Below are 27,745 nucleotides of genomic sequence, written 5' to 3'. Positions count from 1 at the left end.
CGGCTATGTACCGTTTTCGACCAAAATATCTTCCGACAGACAGTGTAAGGAGCATTGATATAAATAATGTGTTTGAGAGAGTATGTTCATCTGTTTCTGTACGTATGTTTCACGTGTCGATTCAGAATATGAGACATTAAAAAACAGCACGTTTCCCAAAGTCCAAGGTTCTTAATAATTCCCCGATTACACGTATCTTCAAATGATTAATCAGTTGATTTTGTTTCTTTCCAAACAGAAGCATGTATTGAAACGCATAGACATGAACATCGCCTGCTCGTCTAAACACAACCATGGAACAGGTCCAAACATGCCAACCAAGACAAGTCTCAGCGAGCTCCCATTGATCGCCTCTCAGCCAGTATAAAAGCGAGCTGGCTGCTGAGTAAGAACAGTCTAGTGACATACACTACAGTTGAAAGACTTGAATAGATATAAACTACGTCTGACAGCAGCGTGGAAATATAGCAAAAGATCTATATAACTACTGTCACCGTTCAAAAAGGTAACTTGAGGAACATATTAACAGTGATGATGTATATAGTACTGGGTCTGAAAACAGCGAGGAAATCGTCGCCAAATAAAATACACATCTATATCTATTTTATAAGAAAAGCGTAAATTATTAAATCATATGTATTTATAACGTGAAAACATTTTTCTATATCTATCAAAATGAATTGCAGCATACTTACGGAAATAACCTTTGCAAATATTTTAAAGAAACCAACATTCTTGTTTCTGAATTGACTTTGTTTAAAATTGAAATATATTTTTATTACTTGAGAATATAAACATTAAGTTTAAAATGAACAAAAAGTTGAATTTTTTAAAACATTTTTATACGTATTTACACTGCCAGAGTTAATGGTTATAAAGCTGTATCAATTTCAAAAGTAAAACTTCTTGTATACATGTACACTCAGTTGTTTTGAATATTTCAACAGATTCAACATGGCTTTGCTTCCTCCTGGTGGTCTTCCGGAGATAGTCTTCTCCTTTGACACAACCGGCTCCATGAGCAGCTGTCTCGTCGAAGTCAGAGGTCGACTCCAGGACATGATACAGCGGCTCCAGGCTGACATACCCGCCATCAGAATTGCCGTCTTCGCACACGGGGACTATTGTGACAAACACAACTACATCACAAAGTGGATCGACTTTTCCACAGACGTTAAGGAACTATGTGACTTTGTAAACAACGTCAGCAGCACTGGAGGCGGAGACTCGGACGAATGTTACGAACTCGTTCTCAGACAAGTTGGGGAGGAGTTGTCATGGACACCCGGATCCAATCGTGCCCTCGTCATGATCGGGGACGCCAACCCCCATGAACCAGACTACCCCGACAACAAACTCAAGATAGACTGGAGGGAGGAGATTCAAACTCTCAATAAAATGGTGAGCTAATTTTACTTTAGCCAGATTAATTCTTAACATCACTAAGAATGCTCTTTTTCAAGACATTCAAATTATCAATACAATGTCGAATTGCATTTTGAGTTTGATTGTCAGCTGGGGGATGATACAAATCGAGTTCACTCATGATTGCATCATGCTAACATAAGTCAAATGTACAGTAAATACATTGAAACATCCCATTCGTTTCCAGGGAGTGAAGATATATGGGGTAGAGCGTGGATGTGGCAGCATGGAATTCTACAAGAGAATGTCACAGGAGACAGGGGGACGCCATCTTCAACTCGACAGCTTTTCCAATGTCTTCGACTTCCTCATGGCCATCTGCTACAGGGAGCACGGGGCAGATATGTTTGATGTAAGTTTGCTCTTCGATTATATTCTTCATAAACATATACTTTTCTCATAATAAAGTTATATTTAGTTTACTTTCCTTACCGAATATGTTTTCCGTGTATTCCTGTTTTGACATTTGTATATGTCATTTCAGGTGTACGAGAAAGAAGTTCGAACTCGTTGTGGTGAAGGTGCCCTCAGCAAAGACATGGAAGGAATGTTTACCTCACTTCGTGATGGAGTAGCCCCCCTTTCATCGCCAAAGAAGACCACAACCGGTTGCAGTAAGAAAGATGTAAAGATCCCCACCTTAAAGAAAACTACATCGATCACAGCAGTTCGAAAGGCCAAGCCTAAATCCATCAGGAGACCAGGAACTAAATCACTGAAGGTATATTTCAGATACGTTTCTTTCCAAGTAATAATGACATACACAGTTGTTCATTTCTTTCTCATACTGCTGATAACCATCGCATTTATCGATTAAAGCTATACCCTTTTGGAACCTTAAAGGTATGACCATATCTAAATAGACTCATTATATATAATGTATTATTCCAGAAACCTACAAAGTTTGTGACACCTCTTCTGAGAAGAGAGGAAGTCTTTGAGAACAACTTCAGCTTGAGAAACATGGACTGGTCACCGTGGGTCAAAGTTATCTCCCCTGACGTTCCACTCAAACAGGATGCACAATGGGAGAAAAGACGGGGTGCCAACCCTGGATTCAGAAAGAAGACAATCTTCAAGTCTGAGAACAATAAGCCAGCTCTCTATGAGATCGGTGTTCAGACCATCCGGTACGGACGAAGGTGTGTGGTATTCAGTAAATTCTGCCACAACATTCCTGATAATGTCAACTGGGAAACACGGCTCCTTGGAAACAAAATTGTCAGAGCTCAGGTGAACAACGTTGTGTCTCAGGACTGCAGTGTCTATGTGCGGAGGGTGGTGTATAGAAGAGCATTATACCATGCCAAAACAGCCTCCATGATAAAGTCCTATGACTACGCATGGAGACGTCTGAGGAGATCACGATCTACTGCTCGACATGTGTTCAAACAAGGCAGCACAATTTCATCAGACAAAGTATAGAATGTTTCTGAACATTGACACACATTCTGCGATATATGCTAACAGATACGGAGATATGGACGTTTTTTCTTAACATGCCATATATCAAAGGACATTCTGGAAAACACTGGCACATGAGAGGCAAAATTAATAAGTATATAACTTTGGAAAACATCGAGATCGAATCTCATATCATACAACTTGCCAGATATTTTATGTGAATGAAAGGGCATGATGTGTCATTAAAGTGCGTCACTGAGAATGTGTGTTTTCTACCGAATGAAACAGACTGATGAACGTTATTTTCCTGTTATGTGAAACACTGTATATATTGTTCATATTACGATGCATATAAAACTCATTCATTGGCCTGCAATTTATACCTCATTTTAACATGTGCAATATCAGAATAAGAATGAATAAAACAAACTAATAAGACTAACATATATCTTATTTTCTTTGAAAATGTGTACTTACAAGAGTGCGTCCTCCTACCATCTAAACGTGGCGTTTGTTTCACGCTGAAGACCTCAACTTTCCCTTGTCTCGATTCAGTTACATTGAATGAGCCCTGACATGGACATATAGCAACATTCACTCATATCACAACCCCCCATATCAGGCCCCGACTTCCATATCTCTTTGAGTAAAGACATCGTAAGGAACAAAACGAACTTCCATTCTTGTTACGATTTCCAGCCTGATATTTCACTGACAACATTATTGGGACTTGGAAGCGCCTGTCAATACCTTACTCCATTTCTAGCTCAAAGGTGCAGTGATGTGCGGCTACAGGATATAGATCCATGAAATTATTGATCAAGTACTATTCAGCAGTTTTCTTATGGATATTGAAATAGGTTGTTTCTTTCGCTATTATTTAAAGTCCTTGTCAGGATCGTCTGGTCAGTGCCGTTACCATGCTCGTGTGTTTCACCAAATACTAAACGTCAACGACCTTCCACATTAAGCTGACGTGCTGGAATGTAGAGTCACCAGAAACAAACAGAAAATCATATATATGACGTGTGAATATGAATAAATTCACGTGAATTTATTCATATTCACACGTCATTTGAGTTTAAACTCTTATATTGTAACTCGCATATCTGAAATGTATTGGGCTGTCCTCCCACCTTGAGATGATGCACAGTTTTACAACCTTACAAATGTAAATACATGAATACACGCATTAGGTGTAAAATAACGTGATGACATGATAAATACAGTAAAGTACGGTTATAACGAACTCAAAGGGACTACTAATTTTAGTTCGTTTTAACCGTAGTTCGTTATAAGCATATATACAGCATAACTACAGCAAATAGTCGGGACCAAAAAAGAAGTTCGTTTTATCCGTCAGTTCGTTATAAGCGTGTTCGTTATAACCGTAGGACCAAAATACATCCTATGTATGTTCGTAATTCACATACTTTTAACTTACATAGTCAAAAGAATATAGAATGTATTCACGTTTCATCTCAATTGTGTACAATGTATTTGAAAAACTTATGTTAACATCCACGAACTGAAATGCATTGGGCTGTCCTCCCACCTTGAGATGATGCGCAGTTATATAACCTTACAAATGTAAATACCCGAATACATGCATCAGGTGAAAAAATAACGCGATGACATAATTAATAGGACCAAATTGCATCTTATGTATGTTCGTAATTCACATTCTTTAAAATATATTCATGTTACATCTCAATTTGTACAGTGTATTTACCGCACATTTTGCACGCATAATTCAGTCAAAATTTGCTGTGATTTGCTATTTCTGTTTTCTGCATCTAATGTATTGAGTTTGAAAATTAAATCGGTGTGTAATGTTGTCGCATTGACAGCAGAACTGCTGACTGAGCATAACAATCCGCGAAGTAAATACGTCACACATTCTTTCTAAACTCGCTTCACTACACTGCGCTGCTCAATGAAACCGAGTCCTAGACTCGCGTGTGAGGAGAAACGAAGGTAAACAACGTGTTTGAGAGACATTTTCCACAAGTGGTGAACGCTTTTCCTGAATTAACAATCACCTTTCCATGTCGGAAGATGTATAATCAACATAATTATTATTAATCATACGTTTTATAACTTTTAAAAGACCAGAAAATTTTCATGCTTAGATTAATGTTATGAAACGGGGCAATAATTGTTTCTGACATATATCATGGAAAACACTGCTTACTATATTTCCATAGAGAAGAGCCATGTTTCAAAATCGCATCCGGTATTAATGTTCGTACGCAACCCCTTTATTTTCTACAAAGCGACAGACCCATACTGAAATACAGAAACTGAAATCGATAATCTAATAACATGTTTTGTAACGGTTGTGTGGAAATAACTATTTGACTACCCTTTCAATTGCTTCATCAGCTTCTTTGCATATTATGATATGGCGTATTCGTGAGCTAACTGCATAGCAGGCATCGGTGTTTTCTTCAACATTCAAAAAAATAAGATCAATGTCATGTGTAGATATTTCCAAAAGATAAACGTAAGTTAAGGATATATGGAAATATAAAACAGGTAATGCTTAAATTATTTTCCAAATGTATATATCAAGGAAACTGGCCACGGTAGTACAGCTGATACTTCATATCAAATCCGGTCACAAAAGTATTCTTTATATATGTCATGAAAACTGATCAATGTTGTTATTTTAAATAACTTGGTTTATTGATATATTTTAAAACGTATTCTCGTTGCTGAAAATAAAAGTAAATATATATTAGATGTAAGGAAAAATTGTTGTATATAAGAGCTTTCTGAAAAGTATTATCAGTCTCGTGAAATAGAAAAAATACGCAATGTGGCTCTTGATTTTACAAAAATTTACATCGCTTCCTATATTGATTTCTAAAACAGCTTTTTTCTATTCCTGAAATAGAAGTTGAAGTATAACAAGTTTATTCTTCCATAAGGAACATGTTTGATACAGAATAATCTCGGGTATCGGTATTTAGCTATATATCATAAACATCCGGACAAAAGAAAGTATACACTTGATACAAGTTGATTTTACCCCAAAACTACAAAAGTTATGAAAACAGTCGGAATCATGCAACCTCGAACATTTCAACACAGGGTATTCAGAATGATAGTTACGGGTTTAACGACCGAATCCATACAATCTCGACCATCTATTACCCATTCCAGAATATTCTTTTGTTCAGGTTTCAAATTTGTGATGGAGAATTTGTCAAAATATGTTTCGAAGCATAGTCGCCAATTTGAAATTAGTGCCGTTAAGCTGGAGAAAGCTGCCTTCTGGTTGGTCATTCCATTGGTCGATCAAAGTTCGCGCAAGGTCGGTCTGACGTGACCCGTAATGGGATGTCCTCAGATCTTTGTTTAGCGGTAGCGAGAACTAAGATCTGATTTTAATGAGATTGATGTCAGTGTACAGAGGAAACTGCAAGCCATGAAATACAGTGCTTACTGAGTTGGTTGCACTATATGGTACCGTAACCGACGTGAATCCACGGCATTGGGCGTGATATTGCGTCGCGGCCGCCATGGGACGATATTGCGGAGGAAGAGCAGCAGTGTCCGTTTTGTGTGAATGTTGGTATGTTGCTAAACGCCCTACACTGAACAACAGGTATTCATATGTTTTTGAAACTGTTCAAGAAGTTTTCATTTCTGTGTCCAGAAACAGCCATAATTCCAAGGACACAACTTCGTTGTTGCTGTGGCACGGACACAGTGGTTTCAATATGTTTGGGGTAAGCCGGCACCATGTCAGATATGGTAAACCATCATCTTGCCATATTTCTTCCCAGGGAATAATATTTGGTTATTCGACAAGGTAAATAAAATTCTCCGATCTATTATTAATGTGTTTGCGCCATCTTGATTGACAGTTATGACAGAACGATGTTGCCATGAATACGTTAGATACGGGAAGGTAATTTGAACAGCGTCATAAGGTAAGACAAGTATGGCGTAACTCACAAAGGGTATTTAATCGCTGGATTAAGTACAATCGGCGCCTTTGACTGTTACCGAAGCATCTTAGAAGTTGTATTAATAATGTATCAGCGAGAAGCCGATCAACGTTATTTTACACAAGTTTATCATGGAAACTGACCAATGTATTAATAGAAGATATTTGTCTGTTTTGGTCAAATAACGTGCTTATCTCACCTTGGTGATTTTGCCAAGTCATCAGATGAGATAAACACGTTTATTTAACACGAAAAAAACTGTTTCAGTTGTTATGTATTTTATTTCATGATTTTCATCTGTAATGATTGTCTTTGAGGAAGTAGTTCCAGAATAAAGCGTTATATGTCACTCGACTCAAATATCGATTTGTATATGGGAGTAAACAGTTTTTCAACACTTACTTAATAATATTAACTGATATTTCACAAGGAAGCATGTAGCTATAGTACTGCTAATAACATTTATTTCATGAAAACTAGACCACGTTTCACCCTTATTTTGAGTCACTAGGTGTAGGGATTTTTTTTGAAAACGTAGGGTCAGTGGTTGAAATAATATTAAAATATTAAATCATACTTTAAGTGTTTTCAGGAAGATATTGTCCCCATGATGAAATAAAGAAAAAGGCAAAGAAAAGGTGATTGTTAGTTCTTCCTATAGTCACCGTCTTTAAGGTTTATTTACTACTAAAATAACTTACGCAGAAGAAAAATGTTTGGTCGTCGAATAAGTACACAAAGTAAAAATAAAAGCCTTACAGCATTACTATATCTCTTTTGTGGTATTGCCAATTTATGTGGAAGAAACTCGTCAAAACAGGATATATTTTAATGAGCCGCCATATATTATCGAAAATGTAACACAGGAACTTTTCAACGCATCGCATATGTATACACAGCAACGCTTAAAAACATACATTGTTTGTTGGATCAAACATGCATTCCTTCCAATTAGCAAGTTAATGCTTTATAAAGTCTAAAGATGACAAAATAGGAAGGCATTATGTATTCCTTCCCGTGCATACTAAACATTCATCAACAACAATATATATCTTACAGGGGGAAAAAATATTCCTATCCGTTATCACTGAGCATAAAACGTTTATTCCGCGAAGCAGTGACGTCATCCACTCATTTTACAAACTCCACGCATTGTGCACGGCGAAATAGCAACTGCAGTCACTGTAAGGAGCTTGGCATAAACACTGTATTTGAGCGAGACAGTTCAACTGTTTCTGAACGCATGTGTCATGTATCAGTTCAGAATATCGCCTGATCAATTAGACTAATTTGCCATCAATCAAAGATGGTCAATAACTCCGATAACACTTTTATCTTTAACTCATTAATAATTTGAGTCAGTTCGCGTTTTCAAACAGCAGTTTAGCTTGAAATACGAACAAGAAACACAGAGACATGAACATCGTCTGATGTCCAAAACACAACCACGGAGCAAGTCGAAACATGCCAACCACGACAAGTCTCGGCGAGATACCGTTGATCGCCTCTCAGCCACTATAAAAGCTGACCGGCTCGCTGAGTAAGATCAGTCTACACACAAGTCACTCGCTAGCAGTTGGAAGGCGTTGGTATATCTAAAAAGGCATTTAATAGCACCGGGGAAATAAAAAAACAACAACTAAATATCTACTGTCATCATTCAAAAAAGGTAACTTGTGGAACACATTCCACAATAACTATTTTTAAAGAAAAAGATCAATTATTTGATAAATTTACGTAACGTAACGTAAACACATGTTTTCTAAATATAATACAAATAGTTATAGTATGCTAATGTAAATTACCTTGACTTAGAAAAGACAACAAGATTGTGATTTCTCAATAAACCTTGACAGGAAAACTTTCAATGTCTTCTTTTAGGATAACCTTAAAATGAACAAGACAATTAATGTAATTACTTCAGCATTTCCGCTGCAAGGGTTAGTAATGAAACTGAATCGATATTACAAATATACTTTCATGTATGTATGTATTAATGTAGTTGTGTTTTAATTTTCCACAGGTTCAAAATGGCTTTGCTTCCTCCTGGTGGACTTCCGGAGATTGTTTTCTCCTTTGACACTACTGGCTCCATGTGCGACTGTCTCGCCGAAGTCAGAGGTCGACTCCAGGACATGATACAGCGGCTCCAGGCTGACATCCCCGCCGTCAGAATCGCCGTCTTCGCACACGGTGACTACTGCACCAAATCCACATATGTCACAAAATGGATCGACTTCTCCACTGACGTCAAAGGGCTCTGCGACTTCGTCATGAACGTTGAAGATACAGGAGGCGATTACGACTACGGCGAGTGTTACGAGCTTGTTCTCCGACAAGTTAGGGAGGAGTTGTCATGGACACCAGGATCTAACCGTGTTCTCGTCGTCGTCGGGGACGACAAGCCCCACGAACCAAACTTCAAAGCCAATAAACTAAAAATAGACTGGAGAAAGGAGACACAAACTCTGAATGAAATGGTGTGTTGGATTTCTATTAATTTCCAGGTTGTGGTCATTTTCAGACATAAATCAAATAATAAGAACACGACACTCACCAGTCAAACACCTTTGAGTCAACATTGAAGGGACTCACGTAAATGTATCCGAGTAAAGTTATCCGGGTTTTAACACGAAAATGATGAATGAATAAGAAAGGTGCAGGGACCTTGCTTTTGCTTCGCCACAACAACCGTAAATTCGACACAACGATGTTCATTCACTTATTCTATATATTAATATTAATTTCAGGGAGTGAAAATCTATGGAGTTCAGTGCGACACGGGCAATACGACGTTCTACGAAACCATTTCCAACAAGACAGGAGGTCGGCATCTTAAATTGGAAAACTTTACAAACATCTTTGACTTCCTTATGGCCATCTGCTACAGGGAACAGGGGGCAGAGATTCTTCATGTAAGTTGAAATAACTGCACCACTTTAAAATCCGTAGAGCGGCTGTCATTTTAATTGTGTGATATTCGTTGTTATAAAACTCCTTTCATCAATGATTATTTGCCCTTATCAGGTGTACGAGAAAGAGGTTCGAGCCCGTTGCGCTGATGGTGCCCTCAGCAAAGACATGGAAGGAATGTTTACATCCCTACGTGATGGAATTGTCTCCCCTTCTCCACCAAAGACAACGATTACAATCAGTGCCGCTAAGAAAGATGTGAAGGTTCCCACCTTAAAGAAAATAACATCCATTCAAAGAGTCAGAAAGCCCAAACCTAAATCCATCAGAAAGCCAAGAAAGAAATCGTTCAAGGTAAAATATTCTCTCAATTGTTTTTAAATGCGCGATCACAGTGTTTAATTCTTGTTTTCATTGTGTTAGGCTATGATCATGTCAAGGAGTCTCATAATACACTATATTATTCCAGAAATCAACAAAGTTTGTGATACCAGTTCTGAGAAGAGAGGAAGTCTTTGAGAACAACTTCAGCTTGAGAAACATGGACTGGTCACCGTGGGTCAAAGTTATCTCCCCTGACGTTCCACTCAAACAGGATGCACAATGGGAGAAAAGACGGGGTGCCAGCCCTGGATTCAGAAAGAAGACAATCTTCAAGTCTGAGAACAATAAGCCAGCTCTCTATGAGATCGGTGTTCAGTCCATCCGGTACGGACGAAGGTGTGTGGTATTCAGTAAGTTCTGCCACTATATTCCCAATAATGTTAATTGGGAAACACGGCTTCTTGGAAACAAACTTGTCAGAGCTCAGGTGAACAACGTTGTGTCTCAGGACTGCAGTGTCTATATGCGGAGGGTGGTGTACAGAAGAGCATCATACCATGCCAAAACAGCCTCCATGATAAAGTCCTATGACTACGCATGGAGACGTCTGAGGAGTTCACGATCTACTGCTCGACATGTGTTCAAACAAGGTAGCACAATTTCATCAGACAAAGTATAGAATGTTTCTGAACATTGACGCAATACTAACAGATACGGAGATATGGACATTTTTCTTAACATGCCATATATCAAAGGACATTCTGGAAAACACTGACACATAAGAGGTTAAATTCATAAGTATATAACTTTGGAAAACATTGAGATCGAATCTCATATCATACAACTTGCCAGATATTTTATGTAAATGAGAGGGCATGATGTGTCATTAAAGTGCGTGAATGAGAATGTGTGTGTTCTACCGAATGATGGACAGATGAACGTTATTTTCCTGTTATGTGAAACGCTGTATATATTTGATTGTTCATATTACGCTGATATAAATTCATATCATTCATTGACCTACAGTCTATACTTCATTTTAACATGTGCAATATCAGAATAAGAATGAATAAAACAAACTAATAAGACTTGCATAAACTTTATTTTCTTTGAAAATGTGTACTTACAAGAGTGCGTCCTCCTGCCCCCGAAACGTGGCGTTTGTTTCACACTGAAGACCTCAACTATCCGTTGTCTCGATTCAGTTTCATTTAATGCGCCCTGGCATGGACATATAGCAACATTCACTCATATCACAACCCCCCAAATCCAGCCCCGACTTCCATATCTCTTTGAGTAAAGACATCGTAAGGAACAAAACGAACAGCCGTTCTTGTTGTTACGCTTTCCAGCATGATATTTCACTTACATAGTCAAAAGAATATAGAATGTATTCATGTTTCATCTCAATTGTGTACAATGTATTTACTGCACATTTTGCATGCATTATTTAGTCAAAATTTGCAGTGATGTGCTATTCCTGTTCTCTGCATCTAATGTATTGAGTTTGGAAATTAAATTGGTGTACAATGAAAATCATATATATATAATAAGATCTAGCTATGAGCACTCCTTTGCATTTATTCATATTCACATGTCATATGAGTTTTAACTCCTATATTGTAACTCGCATATACTGAAACACTTAATATGTTAACATCCATGAACTGAAATGCATTGGGCTGTCCTCCCACCTTGAGATGAGTTTGATAACATTACAAATGTAAATACCCGAATACATGCATTAGGTGAAAAAATAACGGTATGACATAATTAATAGGACCAAATTGCATCTTATGTAACTGTTTTAGTTATTAATATGTATTTTATTTCATGATATTAATCTGTAATGATTGTCATTCAGGAAGACTTAAAGTAGTTCCAGCATAAAGCGTTATGTGTCACTCAACAGAAATATCGATTTGTATTTGGGAGTAAACAGTTTTTCAACACTTAATACATAATAATAACTGATATTTCATATGGAAGCATGTAGCTATAGTACTGCTAATAACATTTATTTCATGAAAACTAGACCACGTTTTGCAGTTATTTTGAGTCACTAGGTTAAGGTTGTTGTTTTTTAAAACGTAGGATCAGTGGTTGAAATAAAATTAAAATACTAAATCATAATTTAAGTGTTTTCAGGAAGTTATTGTCCTCGTGATGAAATAAAGAAAAAATGAAAAGAAATGGTGATTGTTAGTTCTTGTTTTATTCATCATCCTTAAGGGTTTTTTATTTCTAAAATAAGTTACGCAGAAGAAAATGTTTGGTCGTCGAATAAGTAAACAAAGTAATAATAGAAGCCTTACAGCATTACTATATCTCTTTTGTGGTATTGCTAATTTATGTTGAAGAAACTCGTCAAAACAGGATATGTTTTTGATGAGCCGCCTTATATTCTCGACAATGTAACACAGGGATGTTACAACGCCATGCATATGTGTACACATCAACGCATATATACATACATCGTTTGTTGGCTTAGACATGTATTTCCTTCCAATTAGCATTCAGTTAATACTTTATACCTCCTAAAATGACAGGCATTACGTATTCCTTCATTGTAACTCGCTTATAATGAAACACTTATGTTAACATCCACGAACTGAAATGCATTGGGCTGTCCTCCCACCTTGAGATAATGCGCAGTTTTATAACCTTGCAAATATAAATACCCGAATACATGCATTAGGTTAAAAAATAACGTTATGACATAAATAAAAGGACCAAATTGCATCTTATGTTTGTTCGTAATTTACATACCTTAAAATATATTCATGTTTCATCGCAATTTGTACAATGTAATTTATCGCACATTTTGCACGCATGATTCAGTCAAAATTTGCTGTGATTTGCTTTTCCTGTTTTCTGCATCTAATATATTGAGTTTGAAAATTAAATCGGTGTGTAATCATTGTTGCACTGACAGTAGAACTGCTGACTGAGCATAACAATCCGCGAAGTAAATGTTATTTTTAATAACTTGGTTTATTGATATATTTTAAAACGTATTCTCGGGAGTGGAAATAAAAGTAAGTATATTTTACATGTAAGGAAAAAGAGTTTTCTGAAAAGTATTATCATCTGCCGTCTCGTGAAATATAAAGAAAATTTAACGTGTCTCTTCATTTTACAAAAAGTTACTTCGCATCCTATATTGATTATGAAAACAACTGTTTCTGTTACTAAAATAAATTCACAGACACTACCAAATTAAATCAGTGTGTAATGGTGTTGTATTAACAGTAGAACTGATGACTGAGCATAACAATCCGCGAAGTAAATACGTCACACATTCTTCCTAAACTCGCTTCACTACACTGCGCTGCTCAATGAAACCGAGTCCTAGACTCGCGTGTGAGGAGAAACGAAGGTAAATAACGTGTTTGAGAGATATGTTCCTCAAGTCGTGAACGCATTTCCTGAATGTACAATCACCACATTTCCATGTCGGAAGATGTATATCAACATATTATATATCATACGTTTTATAACTTTTAAAAGACCAGAAAGTGTTCATGCTTAGATTAATGTTATGAAACTGAGCAAAATTTATTTTGTTTCCGACATATATCATGGAAAACACTGCTTGTTTCAAAATCGCATCCGGTATTAATGTTCTTACGCAACCCCTTCATTGATTACACAGCGACAAGCCCATACTGAAATACAGAAACTGAAATCGATAATCTAATAACATGTTTTGTAACTGTTCCGTGGAATTTGACTACCCTTTCATTTGCTTCATCAACTTCCTTGTATCTTACGATATGGCATTCTCTTGAACTAACTTCATAGCAGACATCGGCGTTTCTTCAACTTTCATCAAAATGAAATCAATGTTATGTGTAGATATTTCCTAAAGATTAACGGCAGTTCAGGATATATGTAAACATGAAACATGTATTGCTTAAATTCTTTTCCAGGTGTAAATATCAAGGAAACTGGCCACGGTAATACAGCTGATACTTCAAATCTGGTCGCAGGAGTATTATTAATATATGTCATGAAAACTGGTCAATGTTGTTATTTTGAATAACTTGGTTTATTGATATATTTTTAAAACGTATTCTCGGGAGTGGAAATAAAAGTAAATATATTTTACATGTAAGGAAATAGAGCTTTCTGAAAAGTATTATTATCTCGTGAAATAGAAAGAAAATTAAATGTGTCTCTTCATTTTACAAAGAGATACTTCGCGTCCTATATTGATTATGAAAACAACTGTTTCTATTCCTGAAATACATTGACAAACACTGTCAAAGATACAAACATCATGGTGTTTTTTACATGTGTTAAAAATCGCCTGCGAATCCGCGCACAAAGTAATTAAAACGCCTTATAGTACGAAATTATCTCAGAGAAAGTGTTCATTGTTGTGATACATATAAAATAGAGTTTTTCATTTAGGGCCGACATATATTATTGAAATTACAACACAGCAACGCTTCACAGGGAAAGTTTGACACGACAAAGTATTCTCCAAATGGAACACAACAATGTATATTCACACCTCATGATGGTTTACACAATCATAGGATAATCAACTGGAAGGGATGATGTTTTCCAGTGTAGTACATACACACGATCAATTAACGACAATAGTTATGCCACAGAAACATCTACAAGATTCATGTGTTTTATTACTGAGAATATTATCGATAGTTTGCTGTGTGAGTAAAGCATTCCGCGAAGCAGTGACGTCATCTACAATATACAAACTCTGTACATTGCAGCTATAAACCGTCTCCAACCAAAATATCTTCCGACAGACAGTGTAAGGAGCATTGATATAAATAATGTGTTTGAGAGAGTATGTTCATCTGTTTCTGCACGTATGTTTCACGTGTCGATTCAGAATATGAGACATTTCAAAGAGGGCACATTTCCGAAAGTCCAAGGTGCTTAATAATTCCCCGATTACATGTATCTTCAAATGATTAATCAGTTGATTTTGTTACTTTACAAACAGAAGCATATATTGAAACGCATAGACATGAACATCGCCTGCTCTTCTAAACACAACCACGGAACAGGTCTTAACATGCCAACCACGACAAGTCTCAGCGAGCTCCCATTGATCGCCTCTCAGCCAGTATAAAAGCGAGCTGGCTGCTGAGTAAGATCAGTCTAGTGACACACACTACAGTTGAAAGACTTGAATAGATATAAACTACGTTTGACAGCAGCGTGGAAATATAGCACAAGAACTATATAACTACTGTCACCATTTCAAAACAGGTAACTTGAGGAACATATTAACAGTGATGGTGTATATAGTACTGGTCTGAAAGCGAGGAAATCGTCTCCAAATAACTTACACATCTATATCTATTTTATAAGAAAAGCGTAAATTATTAAATCATATGTATTTATAACGTGAAAACATTTTTCTATATCTATAAAAATAAATTATAGCATACTTACGGAAATAACCTTTGCAAATATTTTAAAGAAACCAACATTCTTGTTTCTGAATTGACTTTGTTAAAAATTGAAATATATTGTTTTACTTGAGAATATAAACATTAAAACTAAAATGAACAAAAACTTGGATTTTTAAAACATTTTTATAAGTATTTACACTGCCAGAATTAATGGGTATAAAGCTGTATCAATTTCAAAAGTAAAACTTCTTGTATACATGTACACTCAATTGTTCTGAATATTTCAACAGATTCAACATGGCTTTGCTTCCTCCTGGTGGACTTCCGGAGAATGTCTTCTCCTTTGACACAACCGGCTCCATGAGCAGCTGTCTCGTTGAAGTCAGAGGTCGACTCCAGGACATGATACAGCGGCTCCAGGCTGACATCCCCGCCATCAGAATTGCCGTCTTCGCACACGGGGACTATTGTGACAAACACAACTACATCACAAAGTGGATCGACTTTTCCACAGACGTTAAGGAACTATGTGACTTTGTAAACAACGTCAGCAGCACTGGAGGCGGAGACTCGGACGAATGTTACGAACTCGTTCTCAGACAAGTTGGGGAGGAGTTGTCATGGACACCCGGATCCAATCGTGCCCTCGTCATGATCGGGGACGCCAACCCCCATGAACCAGACTACCCCGACAACAAACTCAAGATAGACTGGAGGGAGGAGATTCAAACTCTCAATAAAATGGTGAGCTAATTTTACTTTAGCCAAATTAAATTCTTAACATCACTAAGAAATGCTATTTTTCAAGACATTCAATTCTTAACATCACTAAGAAATGCTATTTTTCAAGACATTCAAATTCTCAATACAATGTCGAATTGCATTTTGAGTTTGATTGTCAGCTGGGGATAATACAAATCGAGTTCATTCAGAATTGCATCATGCTAACATAAGTCAAATGTACAGCAAATACATTGAAACATCCCATTCGTTTCCAGGGAGTGAAGATATATGGGGTAGAGCGCGGATGTGGCAGCATGGAATTCTACAAGAGAATGTCACAGGAGACAGGGGGACGCCATCTTCAACTCGACAGCTTTTCCAATGTCTTCGACTTCCTCATGGCCATCTGCTACAGGGAGAACGGGGCAGATATGTTTGATGTAAGTTTGCTCTTCGATTATATTGTTTATAAACATATATACTTTTCTCATAATATATTTAGTTTACTTTCCTTACCGAATATGTTTTCCGTGTATTCCTGTTTTGACATTTGTATATGTCATTTCAGGTGTACGAGAAAGAAGTTCGAACTCGTTGTGGTGAAGGTGCCCTCAGCAAAGACATGGAAGGAATGTTTACCTCACTACGTGATGGAGTAGCCTCACTTTCATCGCCAAAGAAGACCACAACCGGTTGCAGTAAGAAAGATGTGAAGATCCCCACCTTAAAGAAAACCACATCAATCACAGCAGTTCGAAAGGCCAAACCTAAATCCACCAGGAGACCAGGAACTAAATCACTGAAGGTATATTTCAGATACGTTTCTTTCCAAGTAATAATGACATACACAGTTGTTCATTTCTTTCTCATACTGCTGATAACGATCGCATTTATCGATTAAAGGTATACCCTTTTGGAACTTTAAAGGTATGACCATATCTTCATAGATTCATTATATATAATGTATTATTCCAGAAACCTACAAAGTTTGTGACACCTCTTCTGAGAAGAGAGGAAGTCTTTGAGAACAACTTCAGCTTGAGAAACATGGACTGGTCACCGTGGGTCAAAGTTATCTCCCCTGACGTCCCACTCAAACAGGATGCACAATGGGAGAAAAGACGGGGTGCCAACCCTGGATTCAGAAAGAAGACAATCTTCAAGTCTGAGAACAATAAGCCAGCTTTCTATGAGATCGGTGTTCAGTCCATCCGGTACGGACGAAGGTGTGTGGTATTCAGTAAGTTCTGCCACTATATTCCCAATAATGTTAATTGGGAAACACGGCTTCTTGGAAACAAACTTGTCAGAGCTCAGGTGAACAACGTTGTGTCTCAGGACTGCAGTGTCTATGTGCGGAGGGTGGTGTACAGAAGAGCATCATACCACGTCAAAACAGCCTCCATGATAAAGTCCTATGACTACGCTTGGAGGCGTCTGAGGAGTTCACGATCTACTGCTCGACATGTGTTCAAACAACGCAGCACAATTTCATCAGACAAAGTATAGAATGTTGCTGAACATTGACACACATTCTGTGATATATGCTAATATATAGTGAGATATGGGCGTTTTTATTAAGATGTCATATTTCAAAGGACTTACTGTAAACTACCGTGTTATAAGTGATCATGAGTATTTGACTCGAGATCAAATCGAAAACATCGAGATCGAATCTCATATTATGCCACTTGCCAGATCCCTAGTGCGAATGAGAGGGCATGATGTGTCATTACTGTTATGTGACTGTAAAATGTGTTTTACCGAATGATTGAGACTGATTAACGTTATTGGTCTGCTTTGTGAAACGTTGTGCATATTTAATTGTTGATATTATGGTGTCTATGAAACTCATTCATTGCTATTGTCCCACTTTGTTACATGTGCAATATTAGAATAAAATGAATAAAACACACTACTAAGACTTGCGTGTGGTTTATTTTCATTGACAATGTATTCTTACAGGAGTATGTCGTCGTACCCCCAAGACATGACACGGTTCACGCAACTAAGACTATTGGTTGTCTTGTTTCGTTTCAATATCATTAAAGGCACCTTGACTTATTCCCGAGGCAACATTCACTCATATCACAACCACACGCACCCTCGTCTGAGTAAAGACATTCGCTAAAGATTGTTTTCAGCATATGTGGATAGACACACAAATAATCAAATGTTACATTAATAACATTATTGCATCGAACATACATTCATTTTGAAAGAAACACATATCACGTAATTGTGTTGTACTGTGGACATACATCCTCTCAGTTTCCCCATGAATACACAATTTTAGTAAAGACAACACAACGAATATTAACACAACCACAATATCAATACGATATTTCGTTGAAAAAAAGCAAGGACAACAATGACATCAATAAGTAACAACACCTGTAGCTTAAAGGTGCGGTGATGTTCGGTCGCAAGATGTTAAGGAAGTCATTGATTCTGTTCTGTTTAATGTTCACACTGGGTACCAGTACGTCATGATCTTCTGCTCGTTTATATGGATTCAAGATTCGTCCTGATTATGACCCTTGGTCTCTCAGCACCGACCCCATGCTTGTTTGCTTCATGATTGACCAAATGGTAAGAGTCCACTAACTCCCACATTAGGCTGACCCGTTGTAACATAACAAGAAAACGAAAACAATCATGATGACACAAAAATTAGCGCGGTGGGTGCATTTATCGTTATTCGCAGGTCATATAAATTTAAACTATCATAGTAATGAGAATTGAATAAAACAGTTATGTAAACGAACAGTAGTACACTGGACTTTACTCCACATTGAGAAGATGCGCAGTAAAAGAACCATAAAAATGTTAATACCTTATAAAAAGTACCATAATCAGCTGCAAAACATAAAGATTAATAATATGCATTTAATGGATGTTCGTATGTGAAATAATTTAATCTTATATAGTACAAGCAATGTAATTAGACTATCGGGTAACAATGGTCGTTATATATATTAATGTTATAACTTAATTTGCACGATGTAGCGAATCCGTAAAGTAAGTATGGCACATATTGTTTAAACTCTCTACACTTCACTGCGCCACTGAAATTGAGCCTTCGACGCACGTGTGGGGAGAATCGTACATAAATAAAACCATTTTTTCATAATCATGTTAAGAAAATGTCCACTAAAAGCAAAGTCCACTGATGAATCCAGCAATATCATAACCATGTGTTTATGAGTCTGTTTCAAATGTTGAGGATACCAGGTGTTCGCGAAATATTGAGTATGTCCTGCTTCGCAGGTGACACCCGTCTCAAACACATGTAAAGGCAAGTCACGGGAACATATCGTACAATTTAAAATAGAGAACTGCATCGGACTGCATCGGACATCACTGATTCGTCAAATTTGGACGTGCCCTCCACATGTCTACCATAAAATCTTTTGAAAGCTTTACTAAGGTTTTGAATGTTTGAATTTAAGCAAGAGTTGTATGACGTTCTATGAATATTTCTTGGAAGGAACACGCTCGATTATACCTAAAATTTCGCGAAATGTGGACACCAAAGGCTAGAGCTACTGGAATATTTTTCGACATAAAGGGAAAGTTGACTATTTGAAAGTTGAAATCATCCCTCTTATCATACGGTCTTTTGCAGAATTTTTCTCACTCTAAATATGAAATAGGGGCGGTCGGGTAGCCTAGTGGTTAAAGCGTTCGCTCGTCACGCCGAAGACCCGGGTTCGATTCCCGACATGGGTACAATGTGTGAAGCCCATTTCTGGTGTCCCCCGCCGTGATATTGCTGGAATATTGCTAAAAGCGGCGTAAAACCATATTCACTCACTCACTCACTCACTAAATATGAAATAAATGAGGCGGCTTCACACTCCTCTTTAGGTTCTCACTCAGGTGGGTAAATCAGTGGAAGGGAATTAGCTATATGAGAATTATTGAGAGATATCATCAGATCATAGACAAACCCGAGGCTGAAATTGAACTTCTTGGTGGATTGCCTTGTTTAAATTTGACAATCGGAGACGAAAATCTGAAGCGTAAGTATGAAGAAACAGACGAGCAAGAAGGGGATCACAATTGGTGCCTATGGGGATGCCCACTTCTTGCCCGAATGTCCTAATCCCGCACTTCACATGGATGTCATCTGAGAGAAAGCGCAGTTTTCACATATTGTTTTCTCAGGAAACTTTAATGTCAATTGCTATAATTTTTGACAATTTCCTGAACCTTTGGAGATATATCTATGGTCACTTAGTTCAGTGCAAAATACCCAATAGAATTAAACTTTTATGTTTGTCATACGGATAGTTGTGTACAAAGTCAAATGTTTTGACATTATTGAACTTGGTTCTTTTGTGAGATTCAAGTAATTAATTTGAGATTTTGAGAATCCACATGGTTTTAATTCCTCCTGTTTCAAATACTGTCTGTGAATATGTAGAAAGTCATTCCATGATGGTATTTAGACCTATGGTTTATCTTTGCGAAAAGTAGTTGGTGGTATATTTGATGGACCCAGCAATAAATCTCTCTTTGTATGGAATTTTATCTAGTCAAGCACAATAGCAACAAGCTACGAAGTACGAAGTATTACGAAGAACGCAGCAGCTCGAAACAATACGAAGCATGAAGCAGTATGAATCATTAAGCAGTACGAAGCATGAAGCAGTACAAAGCATGAAACAGTACGAAGCTCGAAGCAGTACGAAAGATAAAGCATAAGCACGAAGCATGAAGCTTAACCAACAAAGAGGCAGTACGAAGCTCGATGCAATACGAAGCAAGAAGCATGAAGCAGTACGAAGCACGAAGTAGTACGAGCATGAAGCAGTACGAAGCAAGAAGCATGAAGCAGTATGAGGCACAAAACAGCGAGACGCACGAAGAAGTATCACGTATGAAGCAACACGAAGCGCATAGAATTACGAAGCATGAAGCAGTGCGAACCATTAAGCAGTATGAAGCAAGAAGCAGTACGAAACATGAAGCAGTACAAAGCAAGATGCAGTACAAAGCAAGAAGCACGAAGCAGTACGAAGCATGGAGCAACACGAAGCACGAAGCAGAACGAAATACGAGGATGTACGAAGCATGAAGCAGAACGAAGCGCGAAACTGTACGAAGCATCAGGCAGCACGAAGCATAAAGCAGTACCAAGCAAGAAGCAGTACGGAGCATGAAGCAGAACGGAGCATGAAGCAGAACGAAGCATGAAGCAGTACGAAGTTTGATGCAGTATGAAGCAAGAAGCAGTACGAACTTATTGTGGGTTAATTCGTCTCTTATCCCTTTGTCTAACGCTTTGTGTAGTTGTTTCTGTGTCTATTCTGTATCAGCAATATTCACTGTGGTCTGAGAATAACAAAGCAATCGAACCCTATTTCCTAACGGCGTTGCTACAAATGATATACTGGGTAACGACTCGACTCTGAATCCCATTGGATGCAGTCTAGCTTGCAACAAGGTAATACATATATACGTTCCATTTCATATAATGTTCATGGCTATTTTGCATTTTACGCAAACAGGAATCTGTTTCGACTGATATTCTAGACTGGTTATTCTCTTGCGTTCGCGTTTTATAGACTATGCTTGTCGTAAGAGGTGACCAACGGGACCGGGTGGTCAGGATCGCTGACTTGGTTCATGCATGTTATCGTATCCCAATTGCGTGGATCGATGCTCATGATGTCAATCACTGACTTGTCTGGTCCAGACTCGTCTATTTACAGACGGCCGTCATATAGCTGAAATATTGGTGAGTGCGGCGTTAAATAACAAACAAACAAATTCACAAAACATATCTCCATCATCACATTCGCGACAGTTCGTGTTTAACACATTGCGTCGCTTGCCTCGTGACCGCCTCCGTGGTCTAGTGGATAAACAGTCTGCCCGGAGAGCGTAAGGTCGATGACTTGATACCCGGCCGCGTCATACCAAATACTAAGTACGTTAAAAGACGGCACATGTTGTTACCCTACCTCGCGCTCGGCATTAAGGTGATTTTAAACTGGTCGGCGCCCTGTCTGGCGCTCGGCATTAAGGGGCTAAAACAAGGACTGGTCGGCTCGGAGTCAGTATACTGTGTCTGAGTGGGGTATTCATGTCAAACAGCGGCATGGTATATGAGTGAGCTAGCACTATGAAACCGGTATTAGTCCTGGCTAGTACAAGCAGACGTTAAACCCCACCTCACCTCACCTCACTTCACCTCACCCCATCTCACCTCACCTCACCTCGAGCCTACGTGTTACGTTATTATCCATCTCGCTGTAATGCCTTACTGTAACGGTTTATTCCAATGAGTGAGTGAGTTGGGTTTGACGCCGCTTTTAACATTATTCCAGTCATATCTCGGCGTATCAGCTTAATGTGGGAGGAAAGCCCTAAGTGATGCAGGTCTCAGACGTTTACCACTTCGGTGAAACCCACGAGCACGGGTATCGTGCTGACAAACCTAGAAACATAATCGGGGCGAACCGGGATTCGAACCCACAATCATAGGTTTCTGGCGTGCCTAAGGGACGCAACTCTGCACAGCGAATCGCGGCGCCTTAGACGACTGGGCCACCCGTGCCCCCTTTATTCCAGTGAAGTAGACCTGGCGAGAGGTGCAAATAACAGTGACCGACCTGAAGGGGATAATGTCTTGGTCCTTGTTAACTCGAACGAAAGGTCAGGTGTGATTAGGTTAAACACAACCAATTTTTTTATATCTATTTTCATAGATTTCTGTAGTAACGGTTTATATGTTTTTGAATAACGAGGCATTCATCAGCCATGACGTGTATACGTGTTCTCAGTCTGGCCATGAAGCTGCAATAAAATCACAAAGTTTGGCTTGCTTAGCCAGCTCTTTTTCTGAGTACAGGAAGCTAACACACCAACCCCAGTTTCACACCAAATGTCACAAACTTTATACAAACTGTGGTCTGGTCATATTCAGCATAAGTCACAAAAAGACTATATATTTAAAAAACTTGATCGCTTTTTGCAATTTAACAAACATATAAAACTTTCACAATATCATCCAATCAATCTTAAACTATTAAAAACCATATTAAACTCGTAGTAAACTCACTGATACCCATACACTTAACATTAATTTGTAAGCAATAAAACATGACGACCTGACTATTCAGAAATATTTAATCTCAGTAATGACATGTCATTGTGTGCTAGTAGCAGGATCTATTTTACCCAAATCCACTACTGAGTTGGAATAATACAATAATACAAAAATTCGGAATAATATACACAGAGTGTCCACATTGCCATCGACCCAACAACATTACCGCTGTCGGCTGTAAAACTGCTGATTGAGCATTGGGTAATCAGCCACCTCCAAGCGCTATTGCTAGATATTCCGCGAAGCAGTGACGTCATGAACTATTTGCCAACTCCGCACACTACTAGTTCCTATCACACACAACCAACAAGTGTTGTTCAGACAGTGTAGGGAATATGGAAGTAAAGGATGTGTTCGAGAGAGAGTGAGCGGTTTGAGTTTGGGAACATGTTTTTGATCTAGTTTACGAAATCATCGATCAGGTCTAAAACAGTCACAAGGCATGTCTAAACTTGCTACCGACACAAATCCGCGTCATGTGATATCGTCGCCTCCCAGCCAGTATAAAAGCTGTCCGAGTGGCCGACTAGGATCAGTCTACTGATATCGACGTAGCTGTACTGTGCAAGGACAGGTTGAGAGAGAGTTACCCAAGTACATCACTTAATACAACAGCCTGGTTATAAACAGGTAACACTAATATACAACTTACGACCAACATAATTAAAATTTATTTTCAAGGAAAACTTAAATTTTATAAAACCAATTCGAGATGTATTGTGCTGTTACCATACCTTGTTAGGATGTGTCCTTATGATTAATGGCCGCCTCCGTGGTGTTGTGGTAGAGGGTCCGCCAGGAGAGCGGGAGGTCCGGGGTTCGATCCCCGACCGCGTCATATCAAAAGACGTTTAAAGATGGTACTTGCTGGCGCTCGGCATTCAGGGGCTAATACGAGGACTGGTCGGCTCGGAGACAGTATATAGTATAATATATTATTATTATTATTATTATTATTATTATTATGATGCCAGGATCACCCTAACCCTCTTTGCAGCATTTTATGTTTTAATGATGATGATGATGATGATGATAATGATGATGATGATGACAAAATAACAAGACAGATGCTTTGAGATCGAAGGTACGAAGGTGAACGGTATCTGTTTCGTCCCCAGACAACAAGTATTGACCAATCAGTTGAGTTAATGGTTATAAAACTGTATCAATTTCAAAAGTAACACTTCCCGTATGCATAGTCTTCAGTTGTTTTGAATATTTCAACAGATTCAACATGGCTTTGCTTCCTCCTGGTGGACTTCCGGAGATTGTCTTCTCCTTTGACACAACCGGCTCCATGAGCAGCTGTTTGGCCGAAGTCCGAGGTCGACTCCAGGACATGATACAGCGGCTCCAGGCTGACATCCCCGCCATCAGAATCGCCGTCTTCGCACACGGTGACTACTGTGATGGAAGTGAAGCAACCAAGTGGGTCGACTTTTCCACTGACGTCAATGAACTCTGCAAATTCGTTAAAAACGTCAGAAGCACAGGGGGCGGAGGAGACGGAGGCGAATGTTACGAACTCGTTCTCAGACAAATTGGGGAGGAACTGTCATGGACGCCGGGTTCAAATCGGGCTATTGTCCTTATTGGGGATGATTCACCACACGCACCAAGCTTCAGTGGAAATAAACTGATGATAGATTGGAGGAAAGAGCTAAAAACACTGACCAACATGGTGAGTTGACTTTCTTACAGATTTTAATAATCTAAAAGCTACATCATTTGTTCTCTCCACCACAACATCATGTGGAAAAAACCGCTTCATATGTACTCAGCAATAGCTTACATTCCTTTGGCGAACACCTGGTGTCATCACTGTTTTTCACTAATCCATTCAGGTAATTTTCACGATTATGATGCCCGTTAAGCTAAATGGAATCTTTTTCGGCAGATCATCGATTCTCATTGTTCTCTGGCGTTTACGGGCGCAGGGGTGGCTCAGTCGTCTAATGCGCCGCGATTTGCAGATATTCAGAGTTGCGTCCCTTACGCAGGCCAGAAACCTATGATTGTGGGTTCGAATCCCGGTTCTACCTGATTATATTTCTATGTTTGTCAGCACCATACCCGTGCTCGTGGGTTTCACCGAAGTGGTAAACGTCCGAGACCTGCATCACTGCGGTCTTTCCTCCCACATTAAGCTGACACGCCGTGATATAACTGGAATACTGTTAAAAGCGGCGTTAAACCCAACTCACTCACTCACTCTAGCGTTGACCTTTTATATGTATTTTCCACAGGGAGTCAAGATTTACGGTGTTGAGTGTGGATATGGAGGTATACCATTCTACACAACCATATCAGCGGAGTCGGGAGGCCGCTATCTTCAACTCAAAGACTTCTCCAACGTGTTTGATCTCCTCATGGCCATCTGCTACAGGGAGCAGGGGGCAGATATGTTGGAGGTAAGCTAACAGCTGACCAACAGCTAGGGTTCAAACAACCTGTACTTTCATTCTTTCATATTTAGAGAATAAGCTACGATCTATAACACAGGGTTATGTTTCCGCCCTGAATTGGTGATGTCCATTACATCTTTCCGGGACAAACAACTCGTCATTCAGTTTCGAGTAGGTTACTCAACATGGTACACATGACCACGAGGAATACATGTAAGACACTTCAATTTTGAAGCAAGGAACAACAGATCGTATTGTACTCTTCCCTGCATCAATATGGTTTCATTTAATTTGAACTGACCACTCAGGACCACTCAGGACTGAACATCTGTGAAATGCACAGTTACGGAGTTATCACGCTTGATCTTTCAGTATACATGGTAAATGTGGGTATAGGGTAAATATGCTTACAAATGTGTTCAATTTCCATGGGCTTCTAGGCTTATTATGCATAATGACATAAACAAATTTATCTACTACTTTAGGCCTATGAGAAAGAGGTTCGAGCCCGCCGTGCTGACGGTTCTCTGAGTGAAGACGTGGAAGGAATGTTTACTGCCCTACGCGATGGAACAACCGTCACTTCAACGTCGAAGAAGGTGACAAACTCTCGTGGCAAGAAAGTCGATACCGTTCCAGTCTTGTCAAAACCTGCAAGAAAAATCACAACCAGAAAATCAAAACCTACTCCCATCAGGAAACCAAAGCCTACAAAGATAAAGGTAAGACATGAAGAAATCAAAGGATATATTTACACATTGTTGTCAATACGTTTTCACAGAAATCCCTTTTTTGTACACAAAATAATCATCATGTTATTACATAGCTACTTATTAGTCGATTCACACCAGGGTAGGAAGGTATCCTCGTGGTTAAACGCTTTGCCACACCACGCCAAGTTAAGGGTACATGGGCACATGGGTACAAAATGTCATATGAAATGGTTGAATGCTGGTAACAGAGGTGTAAAACTCTACGCACTCACTCACTCTCGTCCAAATCACACCATAATGCGTTACCATGCTGGGTGTTGGTCATGCAAGTTGATGCTATTATTGTAAGAATCTGTCCATCCATTTTTCTACACAGACACCAAGCAAGAAAACATTGCTGAATAGAGAGGAGATCCCAGAGGACAACTTCGCCCTGAAAGATATGGACTGGTCACCCTGGATCAAAGTTATCTCCCCTAGGCTCCCAGCGAAACCAGACGCAGACAGGTGGGAGAAACGCTGGGGTGATGTTAAAACTGGCTTCAGAACCAAGAAAATCTTCAACTCTATGAAGAGCAAGCCAGCTCTCTATGAAATCGGTGTTCAGGTGAGCCGCAATGGGCGAAGGTTCGTGGTCTTGAACACACTCTGCCGCCATCTTCCGGACAATGCTAACTGGGAAACCCGCCTCCTTGGACACAGGATTGTAAAAGCCCAGGTGAACAAAGTTGTGTCTCAAGGTTGTAGTGTCTTCGTGCGAAGGGCGGAATACAAAACTGTCAAGAGTCACGAGAAAAATGTCCAGTCAGCACTACTCACTTACGACTATGCCTGGAGACGTCTTCGGAACACACGCACGCGAGCTCGACATCTTGTTAAACAAGGCTGCACCATCTCCTCAAACAAATGGTGACGTTTATCATCTCACTCCGCGTCAGTGGGAGCGGCCTCCCTCGGATATACTCTGCAACTGTTGTGCCAAGAAACATTCAAGTTGGTTGAATTATGAAGCTATGAAACTTTATTTTCACCACAATTCATCCACACCTACAACAGAGAACTGCTCCCAACTCACTAGTCCATACAGCTGCTTTGCTCAGCTGTCATGATTCGCTGATAATGAGTTCGAATCCCAGATTCTCCCTAATCAACGACCATGGTTTGTCAGCAACACGTGTATGTCCGTGGATGGCACCAATGTGATGAATGTCTTGGACCTGCATTACTTCAGACTTTCTTCCCAAATAAGCTGATACGTTTTGTATATAGTCATCGCCTGTTTCACAATGGATTACGCACTACATACCTGTGTTGTTTGTATATAAATGTAAACTAAGTATATACAGAAGAACATTGTTGTTTTTGT

At 38.9% G+C, this 27,745-nt stretch overlaps 3 protein-coding genes across 6 annotated transcripts; all 3 read left to right on the top strand.

Annotated features, from left to right (window-relative positions):
* The first annotated feature begins 404 nt into the window (after positions 1–404).
* Positions 405–12,203, top strand: LOC124141887. Of its 2 annotated transcripts, XM_048400268.1 has the most exons (6): positions 405–505; positions 948–1,401; positions 1,613–1,777; positions 1,910–2,146; positions 2,317–2,863; positions 10,718–12,203. In XM_048400268.1, the coding sequence occupies exons 2-5, from the start codon at positions 955–957 to the stop codon at positions 2,848–2,850; spliced, it is 1,383 nt and encodes a 460-aa protein (XP_048256225.1). In that variant the 5' UTR covers positions 405–505; positions 948–954; the 3' UTR covers positions 2,851–2,863; positions 10,718–12,203. The 2 variants fall into 2 exon arrangements, with proteins under 2 accessions (XP_048256225.1, XP_046366029.2); XM_046510073.2 differs by lacking the exon at positions 10,718–12,203 and having other exon boundaries at positions 2,317–3,252.
* LOC124141899 lies at positions 8,210–18,056 on the top strand. Its single transcript, XM_046510092.2, has 6 exons — positions 8,210–8,457; positions 8,812–9,268; positions 9,539–9,703; positions 9,816–10,055; positions 10,171–10,717; positions 17,664–18,056. Exons 2-5 carry the CDS (start codon positions 8,819–8,821, stop codon positions 10,702–10,704), a joined length of 1,389 nt encoding a protein of 462 aa, XP_046366048.2. The 5' UTR covers positions 8,210–8,457; positions 8,812–8,818; the 3' UTR covers positions 10,705–10,717; positions 17,664–18,056.
* Positions 15,149–27,745, top strand: LOC124141879. 3 transcript variants are annotated; one of them, XM_048400267.1, is made up of 5 exons: positions 15,149–15,272; positions 15,709–16,162; positions 16,417–16,581; positions 16,710–16,946; positions 17,117–18,056. In XM_048400267.1, the coding sequence occupies exons 2-5, from the start codon at positions 15,716–15,718 to the stop codon at positions 17,648–17,650; spliced, it is 1,383 nt and encodes a 460-aa protein (XP_048256224.1). In that variant the 5' UTR covers positions 15,149–15,272; positions 15,709–15,715; the 3' UTR covers positions 17,651–18,056. The 3 variants fall into 3 exon arrangements, with proteins under 3 accessions (XP_048256224.1, XP_048256223.1, XP_046366016.2); XM_048400266.1 differs by lacking the exons at positions 15,709–16,162; positions 16,417–16,581; positions 16,710–16,946; positions 17,117–18,056 and adding exons at positions 24,489–24,942; positions 25,508–25,672; positions 26,152–26,388; positions 26,756–27,745 and having other exon boundaries at positions 15,166–15,272; XM_046510060.2 differs by lacking the exons at positions 15,149–15,272; positions 15,709–16,162; positions 16,417–16,581; positions 16,710–16,946; positions 17,117–18,056 and adding exons at positions 23,550–23,891; positions 24,489–24,942; positions 25,508–25,672; positions 26,152–26,388; positions 26,756–27,745.

Source organism: Haliotis rufescens, unplaced genomic scaffold, assembly GCF_023055435.1.
Source record: "Haliotis rufescens isolate VD_foot unplaced genomic scaffold, xgHalRufe1.0.p SCAF_2, whole genome shotgun sequence".
NCBI lineage: Eukaryota > Metazoa > Mollusca > Gastropoda > Lepetellida > Haliotidae > Haliotis > Haliotis rufescens.
Note: the sequence above shows the minus strand (reverse complement) of the source record. Positions and strands in the feature narration are given on the sequence as shown.

Coding starts and splice junctions, on each gene's coding strand:
- LOC124141887 (XM_048400268.1), top strand. CDS start 955: ATGGCTTTGCTTCCTCCTGGTGGTCTTCCGGAGATAGTCTTCTCCTTT. Junction 1,778..1,909: donor ACGGGGCAGATATGTTTGAT/GTAAGTTTGCTC, acceptor ATGTCATTTCAG/GTGTACGAGAAAGAAGTTCG. Junction 2,147..2,316: donor CAGGAACTAAATCACTGAAG/GTATATTTCAGA, acceptor GTATTATTCCAG/AAACCTACAAAGTTTGTGAC.
- LOC124141899 (XM_046510092.2), top strand. CDS start 8,819: ATGGCTTTGCTTCCTCCTGGTGGACTTCCGGAGATTGTTTTCTCCTTT. Junction 9,704..9,815: donor AGGGGGCAGAGATTCTTCAT/GTAAGTTGAAAT, acceptor TGCCCTTATCAG/GTGTACGAGAAAGAGGTTCG. Junction 10,056..10,170: donor CAAGAAAGAAATCGTTCAAG/GTAAAATATTCT, acceptor ATATTATTCCAG/AAATCAACAAAGTTTGTGAT.
- LOC124141879 (XM_048400266.1), top strand. CDS start 24,496: ATGGCTTTGCTTCCTCCTGGTGGACTTCCGGAGATTGTCTTCTCCTTT. Junction 24,943..25,507: donor TAAAAACACTGACCAACATG/GTGAGTTGACTT, acceptor TATTTTCCACAG/GGAGTCAAGATTTACGGTGT. Junction 26,389..26,755: donor CAAAGCCTACAAAGATAAAG/GTAAGACATGAA, acceptor TTTTCTACACAG/ACACCAAGCAAGAAAACATT.